Source organism: Typopeltis vanoorti, chromosome 7, assembly GCF_054136105.1.
Source record: "Typopeltis vanoorti isolate ZY-2024b chromosome 7, IOZ_Tvanoo_1.0, whole genome shotgun sequence".
In the NCBI taxonomy this organism is placed as follows: domain Eukaryota; kingdom Metazoa; phylum Arthropoda; class Arachnida; order Uropygi; family Thelyphonidae; genus Typopeltis; species Typopeltis vanoorti.
Window position 1 is genome coordinate 53450306 of NC_143555.1, and position 16172 is coordinate 53466477.

The window sequence follows — 16172 nt, forward strand, 5'->3', positions numbered from 1 at the left end:
TGCATGCAACCCTGGGGGTGCAAGAGAGCATTTCCAGGGGTACGAGAGAAGTTTCTAAATTTTGACCCAGATTCGATGGATGACAGCTATTTAATAAAAGACGATCTTATTGAAATATGAGCCAATGCACGTATTCAAATGGAATTTGAAAAACGGGACTTAGAACAATTCTGGTGTACACAGTTAGCACCTTATCCACAGCTGGCAAAAGCAGCATTACAGACACTTTTACCATTTGCCACCATTTTGTGCTAATATCTGAAGAACACAGACCTGTATATAATGAGAGTAGAGGTATTGCAGAATTATCCAAAAGTAAATAATATAGTTGACTGAGCAACAATCCTAGTAAGAACTACAGGTAGCTGCATTGTAGTAGATCTTCAAATTTAATCTCTTCAAATCTCATTCAAACTTTTAAACATTAGTAGCATATCTGCCAGCCTAGTTGAACGAGTGGTTGGCATATTCATTCTCCAAACATACTATGGGGTGCTTAAGGGTCAAAGCTGTATAAATGAGAGGAGACCACCACATAGTCTTTAAAGGAATGCGAAGAACTGACCAGGGCTTCTGTCTAATGTCCAATCCTCACCTTCTCGTGGTGCACCCTGTTGGGTATCTATAAGGATACTAAACGAACGAGGATGGGCTAGTAATTTGGGATTTAGCTGACCAAATTGTATTCTTATTGGCTAAAATGGCTAAAACCAATATTCAAAATGATGGTACAGCATGACAAAATTTCATGCCGGCAGGGGCATCACCTGGTTAAACAACGCCACCGTTGTTTCTGCCAGAGAACCAGGGCAAACAGCAAAAAGTCAGCTACTGGAATAAGTCTGAAAGCACACCCCCAACTCAACATCACCAGAGTTAAAGATTGGTACCACCAACATAAGAAGCCTGAATGGCAAAGAAATGGAGCTAGCTGAAGAATTAGATAAGTACCAGATCGACATAATAGGGGTGACTGAAACTAAAAAGACAAAAATTGGTGAGATCTTTCTGACCAATAAATACAAAATGTTATATTCAGGAAATGACAATCAAGGAAAAGAAGGAGTAGCCACAGTATTCAACACAAAATACGAGGCTAATCTTCTTGAATGGCAGGCAGTCTCAAGTAGAGTGATGTGGGCTAATATCAGAATGGGGAACTGGACAATGAGACTTATTTGTGCCTATGGTCCCACAGAAGGTTCTACTAAGATAGAAGTGGAGGAATTTTTTGATGCTTTAGAAAAAGCAACTGACACAATGAAAAAGGAAAAGTTGGTCCTTGTTGGGGATCTAAATAGCAGAATAGGAAATGATTGTGAGACATACAAAAATATTTTGGGAAAATTTGGAGAAAAGAGCAAAGCTAATAATAATGGCAAATACCTGTTAGATTTCTGTTCAGGACATGGACTGGTTATTACTAACACCATGTTCCAACATAAAAATGTGCACAAATTCACATGGAGAGAAGAGGCAAGGAATAAGAAAAGTGTCATTGACTATGTTATTGTCGATAGTGATGTTTTCTCCCTGGTGCAGGACACCAGAGTGTACAGAGGATTTGAAATTGGAAGTGATCACTATTTAGTCTTGAGCAGGATAAAATTGAATTTCATATTAAAAAGAATAACATGTAAGAAAGTTCTAAAATGAATAAAAGTTGAGCAGCTCTCAGATGTGAACTGTAGACTAAAATACACAAATATTATTGAAGAAAAAATGAAAGAGTTTGAGAACAGGAACCAAACCTTGGAGATTCAGCAGCAAGCCTTGAAGAAAACCCTGATTGATTCAGCCAGCGAGGCATGTGGTGAGGTTGTTTGCAAAGATAGAAAAATCAGAAAAAGCTAAGAAACGGAGGAAAGAGTGCTGTAAAAGGAGTTAGAGATGATAAAGGTGACATGAAAACGGGAGAAAAAGATATCCTTGAATTATGGAGTAATTACTTCAAAAAATTGCTAAACAAAACAAGCAGTGATAGCACAGTGGTAAAAAACACTCAACAGGCATACAGTCAGGAAAACATATCCATACTTGAAGTAGAAAAAAGCCATCAAAGGCTTGAAATGTGGAAAGGCAGCAGGAGTAGATGATATTCGACCAGAAATGCTGAAGTATGGTGGAATAAAAGTCTTACAATGGCTACACTGCATAGTTCAGAAAGCCTGGACAGAGGGACAAATTCCTGATGATTGGAGTAGAGCTCTCATAGTACCTATATATAAAAAAAGGAAATAAAACTGAATGTGAGAATTCAACATGGTATTAAACATGATATCAGAATTGGAGATGTTAATGTCAGCTCTTTGTGTGGACGATGTTGTACTTGTAAATAAATCCGCTACAAGTTTGCAAGATTCCCTGACTAAATCGAATAACTGTTGTAATAGATATGGTATGAAGGTCAGCATTAAAAAGACAAAGACAAAGAAAATAGGTAGAATTGTTGAAAATGTCAACTGTGTTGTGAACGGGGAACCTGTGGAACAAGTAAAACATTTCAGCTACTTAGGCACGATTTTTAGTGAAGATGGTAAATTAAATATGGAAATAGACAACAGAATCAACAAAGCTGGTATGGTAGAAAGTCAATTGAATAAATTCATATGGAATAAGAGAGAAATTAGTCAGAACACTAAATTAGCTGTATACAAGACAGTGTTCAAACCAGTTTTATCTTATGGATCTGAGAGCTGGGTCAGAAGTAAAACACTTGACCAAAGACTAGAGACCGCAGATATGAGAGTCCTGAGAAAGATTACAGATGGCATCAATGGCAATATCATATTAAAAATGAGGATATTAGGAAAGAACTTGACATTGTTAGCATCCAGAAATGCGTTAGTAGTGCTAATCTCAGGTGGTATGGTCACTTAAACAGAATGAGCGAGGAAAGATTAGCAAAACAAGTGTTCTCTGCCAGGTTGGCAGGAAAATGACCCAGAGGAAGACCAAGGTATAGGTGGATTGATACAGTACAAAGTGCCTTAGACCAGTGCTTCCCAAACTTCTGGATGTCAGGGCCCCCTTTGCAAAAATTAAAATATTTCACGGACTCCCTCGAAAAAAAATCGTAATAGAGAGATATATTATTATAATATTTATTGTATTTATATTCAATACAAAACATACACAGCGAGTATTACAAAAATCAAATGCATATATTACATTTTTTTGCCTCTTACCGTTTGGTTCTGAAGACGATGCGGGCTGTTCTGGTAAAATATGAAATACTGTCCTTTTTTTGAGTCTGTTTCTGATCTTCTTCTGATTGTTCGCAGGATTTTTTATTATTTTTTTATCAGCTGCTTATCCATCTCAGGGTTAAATTTTTTAACGTAGAATAGATCAAATAATATCACCACTTACCGATACTGGCACACCACAGACTGATAACAGGAAATTAGTGAATATTACCTGAATAAGGGAATCCCCGGACCAGGAACATTTTTCTCTTTTGTGACTTTTCTCCCTTTAAGGTAATTAAGCCTAACACGAAACAGACAGCAAAGGCAGGTTATTAAAACGTGCATATGATTGGTGCGATATTAACAAAAGATCGCGCAACCGAAAGATAAAAGCATAGTTGACAATTGAGTTGAAATGCTAACTTTCTTCAACCGAATTCCATATGTGAAACTGCCATAACATTCATTATATATATATATATTACTTAGTTTTAACACTTTTACGAATTTTAACACGTTCGGTTGAATTTTATTGCTGCCTTGGGAAATCGAACTCACACACATCTAATTAATAACAATAGTTTTTAGTTAGATACTGTGTTTGCCCATGCAACATATGATTTTGTTTCTGTCTATATATACAGCATAGTTTCTGTATGAGGGGACATGTGATTCATTAATTAGTGTGTTTTTATCCCAGTTGTCTCTAATTGCACTATTTGTTGAGAAATATATTACACAGACTCCTCACTCCTCATATTCACTAGCATAATAAAAGTACTTGTTTTTATTGCCTCTGCAGTATAGTGGCTGTTAGAGATGGGTGTTGTTTACCACTGCAAGGGAGTTACTATCTCCCCACATGAATTTGTTTAAGCTTTTTTTCATGTGTGAAGTATATGCGAAACTTTTATTGGTGACAGAAAACTAGCTCGGATGACAGTGATAATATAAAACGAGTTTTGATATGTATATAAAGTCAATATCAACAGTCCCTGATTACAAACGTGTGATGAAAGGGACAGGAAGATTTGGAGCTTACCTGGAGAGCATTCGAAGTAAATACAATTCATCACAGCTTTGAAATGAAACATATGAATAAGCAATATTTACTAATATTCATTAAGCGCCGAAATACGCAGGAAGCAAAGTTTGTGAACCAACACCAATGCGTGAATTTTTCCATTAAAATATAAAAAATAACAAAAAAGAAATAATAAATAATAAAAGTTAAATACGTTTCTTTTAAAATAAAAAAATCTACTTAGTCTTAAAACATTTTAAATTTGTTTTCAATATTTCACGGCCCCCCCCTCAACAAAACCTACGGCCCCCAAGGGGGCCGCGGCCCACAGTTTGGGAAGCGCTGCCTTAGACGATAGAAATATAAGATCTGATAATGTTGGAGTCTTGACAAGTAATAGACTGATTTGGAGGAAAATTGTAGATAGGAAGTTAGTAATGATGTAAGTTTTTCATGTAGTACTATCATATCCTGTACACCCCTTGAGGGTACATGTCTGGAATTTGATGATGATGATGAACAACTATTCGTTTGAATCCCACCATGGGCATGGATGTGCACCCCATGGGCAAGAGGAATAGAAGAAAGGAGGAATCTGTTCACATTTTGCTTGAACAGCTGAGGGTTGTAATCTTTGGGGAAGGCAGAGTGGGGGAAACATTCCAAAGGACAGAAGTAGATGGAATAAAAGAAAAGTCAGTGAAGTTGGTTCTGTGGGTTTTAAGATGGACTGTAAAAGGGTGTTGGTTGGCAGTGGCTCATGTTTTTAATGATTTTGGAGGAGAGTGGAGGAATAATAGTGGCCAATTCTGCAAAGCCCTGTCCATGAAAGTATCTGTAGAAGAGGTACAAGGCAGAAACTGAACGTCTGTGAGAGAGGGAATTGAAGTGGGTATTTGTGAGGGAGGGATCATTAATTAGTTGGATTGCCCTCTTCTGGACAGAATTGAGCAATCTTAGAGAAGATTTTGGTGCACCACCCCAAATGCCGGCCTGGTTAGCCGAGTGGTCAGCGTATCTGCTCTTCAGCCAAAAGGCTGTGGGTTCGAATCCAGGCATGGGCATGAATGTTTGTGATTGTCTGTGAAAATACTAGTGGTGGTGGTGGTGGTGGAGGACAGTAGATGCCGTTGGTGTAGATGATGTTGTTCAATGTAGTTAGAGGATTGAGTGTTGACAACAGAGAGTTGTAGAGCAAGTGACCTCCCTCAATGAGTTTGGGACCCCCTGGAGGTGTCAAGTAATAATAATAATATGGGAGCAGTATTCCATGGCTGGGCAGATTTGGGTTTTTGTATAGAGTTAGCAGCTGTGAAGGTATAAAGTAGTGTCTTATGTGAAAAAGTACAAAAGTTTTTTTATGGCTGCAGAAGCTATAGATGAAATGTGGTTGTGCCAGGAAAGATCATCAGAGGTGGAAGTCAGTCCGAGAAGAGAAATCTGGATAGTATTTGAATATCTCAGTATTACTTAAGGGTGGATCCAAGCTCTTTCTTGCAAAAGATCAGACACAACTGAGTTTTGGTAGCATTGAAGTTTACAAGGTTGTCCTTGCCCCCACTGGGAAATAGTAAGGAGATCTGAGTTCAGGTCCCTAGTTATGGTAGATAGTGAGGATTCTAATACTTGAGCAAGAACAGATTTATTGAATGAAAAGGAGAAATGGAGTATACAGTCATCAGCATAGCTATGGATAGGTCCTTCTGGTTCCTTGGAAAGGAACCTGAAGGAACAAGTTTGCAGCATTTGGCCATTTCAAAGTCTGACTTGGACTTGGTGATGATTCTTTTACAACTGTTGCAGGCAGAGAGGGCAGATGGAGTTTTTGTCTTGAGTGAATTGTGATAAGCAGAGGTTTTTTCTTTTACAGCATTGGCACACTTTTTGAGAACCAAAGATTGCAATGGTGGCTGAAGGTTTGGACTGGAATAAGGGATGAAAGCCTTCATTCCAGTGCTCTGCATTCCTCAAAGGTTATGAGGAGGTCTCTTTCCAGTTATCTAGCTTTGATCTTTAAGTGATCTGGTACACATCACTACTAAAAACTTTAGCAAATTGAATGTTTTCTCCACCAATAATAAGCATGTTTAGGCTTAACAGTTGCCTGTTTTAATTGCCAATAACAAAACAATACCATGATGAATTATTTTATTTTCTCTGAAGTAAATGATTTTACAATACTTCAGCTCCAGTGCATTTTTGTCAATAATGATCGTCATCGGCATTTAATCTTTTCAACTTTTAGAAAAAATATAAAATAAATTATAATCTTAATAGATTCTCATTACAGATCTATATTTATTCTTGTAAATTTACAAAGGTTTTTCACATGTGTGATTTCATTCTGAATCAAAGTTTATTTCATGATAGTATCTGAGTACAATAACTGAAATTTGAATTTGTTGAATTTCTCATAAGACAAAGAATGTAAGGATGTTCAAATGAATTCAAACATCTTCCAAATACTGTAATGGCTACTACAAAAATCAGCTTTCCTGCACATCTTTATAAGATTTACTTCTTTGTATGTCTGGTCACATAACTCACTACTTTCAGATGTACAATATGAAACCATTAGTAATAACATGCTGTAGAACTCCCAAGTGAAAACACTATTTTATAACTACTGTATCTCCTGAATAACAAATGTACACATTTTTAGAAATTCAAGCTATCATAAACTGTTACAGTTTATATTCAGATATATAGCTGATAGGTTATTTTATTCAAACATTTTATGAAACACAATAAAAGAAATCAGATTACATTACCTGCAATTTATTTCTTGAATTTTTATATTCCCAATATAATAAGCACTGATTACTTTGATTACCTACATATAAATAAAGACAGTCTAAGGATATTTCTGGTGAAATGATAGTCACTTTCTCTGGGAGCTCAATATAAATGCTACCTAGTTTCATATGGCATTTCTTTGACACATTCTGAGAACAAATTATCACAATATAAAAGTTATAGTACTTCAGATATTCTTCAAGAATGGGATCCTTTCTTCTAGAATACTGTTTCTCTAGAAAAGTATATATATAAAAAAAATCCATAATCAACATAGAAATATATTAGTATTCTAAACACTTATTTCTAATCAACATAAAATCTTATTAGATTTAAAACAAAAAAAAATTCATTATAGCTCCTAGGTTACTGTATAAGGTACACTGGTATCCAAAAGGTAAGGACAAATTACATTTCTACCTGTATATGAAAACATTTTCATGACTACACACAAATGTGAATTTATTGACAGAATGCTAATAAATTACATAACACAATGAATGTGTTATAAATTTCGTACAAATTAAATTGCAATACATTTTTGGCAAAAATTACAAATTTGCTAAAGACACAGTCAAGGAACTGCAAACTGAACTGCGATGCAGCTCTCATAACGTCATACCATTCTTAGAAACAAATGATTCAGAAGTTCTTGAGGGAAATTGGCCCACTCCTCCTTCAGAGCAAGGATAAGGTTTTCTGAAGAAGAATTTCAACCAGCAATGAGGCTCTCTACTGCATCCCAAAAGTGTTCTATGGGGGTTGAGATCTGGGGAGAGTGTGGCCACACAATTCAATTAATATCCTCAGTCTACAAAAGCATCTCCACTGCTTGTGTACGATGTGGTGAATCATCCATAAAAATTAATTCTTTGCCTACAGCACCACTGAAGAATCAAACATGATGTTCAAGAACTTTGTTGCGATATCGTTCACCAGTCATAGTGCCTTTTTCCAGCACTTGTAGCTCAGTGCATCCATTAAGCATAATGCTGTCCCACACCATGATCCCAGCACCACTGTATCTATCCCTTTCAAGAACATTCCCACGATCGTAAGCAGTACCACTTTCACAACAGATCAAGTGTCTTCTAGCATCCGAGAAAAAATTAAAATCCACACTCCTCTATAAAGAGTACATTAGCCCATTGGTGTCTTGTCCAATTTTTTAAGGATACAACACCACTGAAAACATGCTCTATAATGAAAAGTGGCACAGACTACCAGCCTTCAGGAACTTGTTGCAGACAGATTGCTAAAGTTGGTCAAGAAATCTGCATATCCATGCTTGAAAATAACTGACATGCAAGCTGACCTGCCATGGTGAGCTGAATGGGTTTAGTTGTTATAACCAAAAATCTCTCTCTTCATGTTTCGTGGTAGAGCAACCTCTTAGCAAACAGCTGGAACACATTCCTTTGGAATGTGTTCCAGCTGTTCCAGATTGAAACACTGCCAAAAACCTGGATACAACGCTATATGAGATTCCAAACTCTCTGGCAATATCAGTAATTCAACACAGTTGAATTACTGATCTCCTTCGAGCATTCCAATAATTCTTCTCTGCATGAAATTATCTAGATCGTGTCTTTGAGGCATTACATGACATCCAAGTTTGCAACTTTATTCCTTCATGAAAAGTGCTTCGTTCAGACACAGTTTGCTTAGCACAGCCTTTTGCCCAATTGAGTGCTACCACATGACCCCTTTGCACACAAGTTGAAAATTTTAATGTGTACCCACTTCTACTCGAAATAATCAGTTTTTCAAATTGCCAAAAGCTGATTCATCTGAATTTGCAGTTATAATCTTCAGAAACAATGTTCGTCCTTAGGTTTTGGATACCAGCATATATACAAGTTCTCACCTTACTTAAAAAATAAGCTTAATATTCAACAGATTAAACAAGATGTAACTTTATTAATATGGTGATTCAGCTCTAGAGATCAAATAGTACAAAAGGTGCTTCTGGCCATCCCGGGCCTATAAAGTGTGGGGACTTACTTTGTATACAAAAATCATCTAACACCTAATGGATGTTTGAGAATGTCTAAAGACATTCTCAAACATCCATTATCATCAATTTCCTGATAATATATATATATATATATATATATCATCTGACCTCCATGGAGTCAGAGACTCATTGTGGGAGATACACAATATTGCACACAATGCTCATCCAACTATGCCTTAAACTGATTCAATGTGTCTACAATCACAACACACTCAGGCAATGCATTCCACTCACAAACCTCTCTCCATGCAAAGAACCTTCTCCCTACTCTTTCGCTCACACACCCGCCTTATACAGTTTCCAGCAATGGCCTATTGTTCTACCCCCCCCCTTCCCATTCTATGAAAACTCTCTTCCATGTCAACCTGATAACAATCCCTGACTAGCTTATGTCACAATTGTTATGTCCCTATCTTACGATTTTGTTTGTCTTACAAATTGCCTTGGTCTATATTCTTCTAACTTCTACTTTCAAGACATCACCAAAATTCCTACTAATATCTGAGTTATTGTTCCCCGTAGTATCCCTAATATTTGTATTTTAACTGCGCCCTTTGGGATATTTAGTTTAAGATATTTTATACATAAACAGAGAAAAGGAACTCAAATATCTGAAAGTGTAACTATTGCAGTCGTGACACTATTTCTTGTTTCTCAACATTAATTCCTTAAACTTCCCGTTTCTTTACATTAATTCCCCGCGTAATTAGGCTCGAATGTTTCCAAGCGGTGCATTGGATCAGCAAAATCAGACAACTATTTTACCATTACACATAATGTTTATTATTTCTCTAAGCATGATACATATCAATCACTGAACTAAATTACTTACACACTAAAATTTGCTTAACACAAGTAGTTGGGCTATGATTCGACAAAAGTTACTACGATCATGCCGCCACAAAATTTCACACAAAACATGAATTCAAATAAAATGGACAAATCAGATTACCACACACTATTAGATTATTCAACTTCAAGTACACTAACAAAATCATTAACTACTCTAGCACATACTTATGACAATTCCGATTCTCTACACATCACACTAGGCATTCAAATTCCTCAGGCTACTTGATTACTCAATTCACACTAATCAAACTCAATATTCACAAAACCATTTACTTCATTAACACACAACTATGTCATTAACTTTCCTTTTACAATATAGTAGGCACTCAAGATTCTTAGGACAATTAATTATTTACAAATTATCAACACTAGCTAGCTTACTTTTAACACTCTCTATCAAATTCTAAAGTCCTATTATAATTTCTCCCTAATCACTTTAACAGTTCCGTATTATGACAATGATACCTATCACAAACAACTTCTAGTTAACATAAGACAAAATTCACAATACCTTTCTTTAGCTTCACTTACGGGCCTTTACCTTCTACTGAACGAACTTGCTTGCATAACTTCTTGCAATTTAGGGCTATATAAACATCTGCGCCGTCGGCTGTACTATCCGAAATGAGGACATCGATAATTTCACAGCTTCCTATGACTCTATGGTATATTTCGCTTTCTACATAGGAATACGGGAATAGCTTTCCCGCTCACCTTCGATTCCTTGTTGTGGCATGAGGATATAAGCCATATCTCTCCACTCAGGAACACCGTGAAATCCACTAGAAAACCAAACTCAAACCACCGCGACTATCCAAACGTTTCTTCTCCTCTGGCAAAAGGCAAAAAGGCCTCAAGCCTCCTTGACTATCTAAACATCTTCTCCTAAACCCAAAAGAGCCTACTCTTCGAACAGCCTCGAAGGGGGGTTTACCAACCCTTTTACAGCTGCTACCCTATCGGCGCCCTTTCTTACTTCTTTTTCCCACCTCCTACTTGTTTTCCGTCTGTCTACCAATTGGGTAGCATTTTGCCGCCATACGTCATTTTGATCGGCAACTCGTAACGAAGTTTCTATCCGGGTATAGGCCCTAAGCGATATTCCGTTATTTCTCTTGTTAGCCTCTATCTTAACCCCCTTTTAAACCTTTTCTCAGAATTCTACTTAATACTTAATCTATAGCCTCTTACATAGCGTATTTCATGACTCATTCTTTTATACTTATGTACTTAACTCTTTCATTCTTAATCGCATTGCTATATTAATTCTTAGTTAGCTACTTATTTAATACAAATTCCTTGTTTAGTCATAATACATCTTAATACATTCTTTTCTTTTGTTATCTTAACTAAACAATAGACCTTTACATTTTACTCAATTTACACTGGATGCAAGAATATTTTATTAATCAAATCATTCTTTTTATGCAGGGGTTTTTATTTATGTTATTTATTTTTCATGTTACACCATGATAACTGAGAATGTTATATTCTCAGGATATCAGGTGTAACACAATCATATTCCTCCCTCTTCCTTCTATTCACGCATCTTTGCAACTTACAATCTCTCAATCTGTTCTTGTACTCCACATTCTAATAACCACTGACCACCTTTGTAAATCTTCTCTGGACCCTTTACAACATATCCTCATCACCATGAAAACCCAGCAACTAAATCTGTGACCAAATATTCATATGAAGCATGATCAAAGCCTTACCCAATCGCATCATAACTTCTCTATTTCAGCATGTCAGGATCCTCTGCATCATTCCCATAATCTGTCGTGAGGTCATCACAACTTGTGCAATGTGAATCCTGAATTTCGGGTCCTTTCCACCATCACTCCTAGATCTCTCATCTACTCTATTTGCTTTAAAGTTTTCCCACCAAGCATATACTGTGAATCCTATTGTTGCTTACCAAATCTCAAAACCTTACACTATGCAACATTGAACTGACAGTTCCACTTACATGCCCATTCATGTGATCTATTCAAGTCCTCATGTAACATCATAACATCTACTTGACTCTGCATTGCTTTCTCCAATTTTGCATCATATGCAAACAGCTGCATATCACCAGTTAAACCCATCAGAATATCATCATCAAATTCCTGATATATACCCTCAAGGGGGTGTACAGGATATGATAGTACTACATGAAAAACTACATCATTACTAACTTCCTATCTACAATTTTCCTCCAAATCAGTCTGTTAACTGTCAAGACTCCAACATTATCAGATCTTATATTTCTATATTGTAAGGCAAATTTTACTGTATCAATCCACCAATATCTTGGTCTTGCTCTGGGTCTTTTAACTGACAACCTGGCAGAAAACACTTGTTTTGCTAATCTTTCCTCTCCCATTCTGTTTAAGTGACCATACCACCTGAGATTAGCTCAGCTAACGCATTCCTGGATGCTGACAATGTCAAGTTGTTGTCTAATATCCTCGTTTTTAATATGATATTGCCATTGATGCCATCTGTTCATGTAATCTTCCTCAGGACTCTCATATCTGCAGTCTCTAGTCTTTAGTCAAGTGTTTTACTCCTGACCCAGCTCTCAGATCCATAAGTTAAAATTGGCTTGAATACTGTTTTGTATACATCTAACTTAGTGTTTTGACTAATTTCTCTCTTATTCCATTTAAATTTATTCAGTTTACTTCCTACCATACCAGCTTTGTTGATTCTGTTGTCTTATTTCCATATTTAATTTACCATCTTCACTAAAAAATCGTGCCAAAATAACTGAAATATTTTACTTGTTCTATAGGTTCTCCATTCGCAATGCAGTTGATATTTTCAATGTTTTTGCCTATTTTCACTGTCTTTGTCTTTTTAATGCTGACCTTCATACCATATCTATTACACAGTTATTCACTTTAGTCAGGGAATCTTGCAAACTTGTAGCAGATTTATTTAGAAGTATAACATCGTCTGCATAAAGCAGAGCTGAGATTAACCGCTCTAATATTAATATCAGGTTTAATACCAGTTTCCTTCATAATGTGATCCATATAGATAATGAATAAGAGAGGGGATAAAGTACATCTTTGTCTGACACCAGATTTAACATTAAACCACCTTCCTGTACTTCTTTCAATTCTATCTGCTGACTTACAACTCAAATAAAGACTAAGTATTGTTTGATATAATGTCCCATTGACAGCATATAACTGTAGCGTTTCAAATGGTGTCTCTCTTGGCACCTTTTGCCTTTTCCAGATCTAAAAAACTTAAATACAGATCTTTGTAATATTCCCATGATTTCTCAACTATTCGTCATAAACTGAAAATCCACTCCTGACAGCCTCTATTTGGTCTAAATCCAGCTTGTTCTTCACCAAGCTTCTCTTCCATAATCCTTCTCATTATGGAAGAGAAGGATTATGGAAGTATACTTGCATATATCTTACCAGGAACACTCAGCAGAGAAATACCTCTGTAATTCTCATATTCAGTTTTATTTCCCTTTTTTTTATATATGGGTACTATGAGAGCTCTACTTCAATCATCTGGAATTCGTCCCTCGGTCCAGGCCTTCTGAACTATGCAGTGCCACCACTGTAAGACTTTTATACCTCCATACTTGAGTGTTTCTGGTCAAATATCATCTACTCCTGCTGCCTTTCCTGATTTCAGGCTTTTGATAGGCTTTTTCTACTTCAAGTATGCATTCCTGGTCAGTGTTTTTTACCACTGTGCTGTGATCACTGCTTATTTCATTTAGCAATTTTTTGAAGTAATTACTCCATACTTGCATCTGAGAATTTGACTGTAATGAATATGACCATGTTGCCACCAATTGGTGAGAGTAATCATAAGGTCTTGACCTGGGATGTGGCTAAATGTGTGGAACTTTTGATTAAGACAGGGTACATGTGGAATTACCAGCTGGTAAGTATGACAAGCTTAGAAGATTGCTTGGCTCAGTGCCATGACATGTAAAACTGCAAGGGCTGGATGTTGATAGTGCATGGGAGGTGGTTATGGAGCGTTTGCAGGAGGTAATGGCTAACTGTATACCTAGAGTCCGAATAGTAAATCAAGTAGGGGTTAAATGGATGAATAACACCATTAAGCTTGAGATGCAAAAAAAAGAAACAGCTGTGGAGGAAATTTAAGGAGAAAGGTGACCTGCATACACACGAATGGTATAAAGTGCAAGCCAGAAGGGTAGTATGGTAACGAGTGTGGTAAGAAAAGAAAAAGTAGATTATAAAAGGGAATTAGCCATGCAAGCTAAAGAAAATCCCAAACAGTTTTTTTTAGATATGCTGCAAGTAAAAGAAAAAATGTATATGTCAGAATGATTTTAAGGAATGCCGACAGTAGGAAGCTAACAGAATCAGTTGATATAGTGGAATTACTGAGCGAGCACTTTGCAAGAGTATATATCATCCAGGTGGTGATATTGCAGGAATTAAGGAACCAACAGCTTATAAGAGAATTGTGGTGAATAATCTATTACAAAACCTTAATGTGAATACATCTATGGGCTTTGACGGTATACCAGCTCGGGTCGTACGTGAAGCGGCAAAAGAATTGTCAGTGCCCTTGACCATGTTGTTTAATCTGAGTCTCTGGTCTGGTTTAGTCCCGAAAGTGTGGAAAGAGGGGGTAAAATAGTTCAAATGCATAAAGGAGGTTCCAAGACTGCTGTTGAAAATTACCAACCGATCAGCATATCAGGAGTCATTGTCAAGGTCTTGGAGAAAGTAGTCAAGAGAAAAATACAGGAATGGATTGATGAAAATGAGATACTGTACGGGGGACAGCATGGCTTTGTGAAGGGTAGATCATGCCTCAGTAACTTGCTCAAGTATTATAAGATAGTGACGGCTGAACTTGATAAGGGCAATGGGTTTACAGTGATACTGCTGGAGCTGGCTATGGCATTTGACAGGATACAACATGGAATTCTAATCAGTAAACTACAACATATGGGAATGGATATAGGGTTGGTGAGATGGATAGGAGGGTGGTTGATGGAGAGATATCAGCGAGCAGTTTATTCAGGAGTAGAGTCCAAAAGACGGCCTGTCACTAGTGGTGTGCCGCAGGGTTCTCTTCTTAGACCACTACTGTTCAATTTGTTCATTAACGATATAGGAAAGGATCTGAGAGGAAATGTTCATTTGTTTGCTGATGATGCAAAGTTGGGTAGGGCAATAGTGAATGCACAGGATGTCAAAATTTTGCAGGATGATTTGGATAGTTTGGAGGACTGGGCTAAGGAGAATGGATGTCAATTTAATGTGACAAAATGTAAGGTTATGCATTTTGGGGAGAAAAGATTAGCAGCAGTATACCACATTGGTGAAACTGTACTCAAGGAGATTGACGAGGCCAGGGATTTGGGAGTGTTGGTGGATAGGGAGTTGAAGTTTAGGGAGCACACTGCAAAATTGGCTAAATCAGCTCATCAAACCACTTGGTTACTGAAGAATACTTTGACGAGCAGAGACAAGCAAGTTATTATTCCTCTGTATCGAGCCTTGACAAGATCCCATCTAGACTATTGTGCCCAGATTTGGCGCCAGGGTTTCTGCTGGATGGAGAGGAGGTGGAGAGAATCCAGAGACAAATGACCAAGGTGATAGCAGGTCTATGGAATGAACCTTTTGAGAACAGGTTGAAGATTTGTGGGTTGCAAAAATTGGTTGATAGGCAGAAGAGGGGTGATATGATTGAGACATTCAAATTACTGAAGAGTTTCTATAAGATTAATTCAGAGGATATTTTTGAGAACAGGACTGTTGGTGGGAGGACTAGGGAGGGCCATCCATGGAAACCAGAGAAGAGTGTAGTTAGCAAGGGTGTTAGAGCTAGGTTTTTTACTTGGAGAGTGGTAAATGAGTGGAATATGCCTCCAGAGTCGGTTGTGGGTGCCATGACTGTGAATGAGTTCAAGGCAAAGTATGATAGATACTGTGTGAATGTCGAATAGTTGTATTTGACATGATGTTAGGGCCTCCCTTGATGAGTCTAAGGAGTCCTTGGAGTTGCCCGTAATAATAATACTTCTTTCTCTCTCTCTCTATGTGCACTGGGCATCTACAGATGCCGTATGGTCACTCCGATCATCAGTGAAGTGCCACACCAAGCCTCACCATGTAGTCCTGTTGTTTGCTTTTCTGGCAGCCTCAACTCTCTGAAGATCAGCCACTCCACACACCATCCATCCATCTCATTGATGGTCTACCTCTTCCTCTTTATCCAGGAACTTTACCTTCTATTACTGTTCTGAGAAGTCCCCCTTCCATCTTTTCTGTGTGTCCAA

At 37.3% G+C, this 16172-nt stretch overlaps 1 protein-coding gene across 2 annotated transcripts in view; it reads right to left on the reverse strand.

Annotated features, from left to right (window-relative positions):
• The window catches only part of LOC150104679 (E3 ubiquitin-protein ligase SHPRH), a 674750-nt gene that overhangs the window by 576492 nt on the left and 82086 nt on the right, over positions 1–16172 (reverse strand). For both annotated transcript variants that reach the window (XM_090395874.1, XM_090395873.1), the window contains exon 3: positions 6987–7246. In XM_090395874.1, the coding sequence (XP_090252000.1) occupies positions 6987–7246 (260 nt within the window). The remainder of the gene's footprint in view (positions 1–6986; positions 7247–16172) is intronic.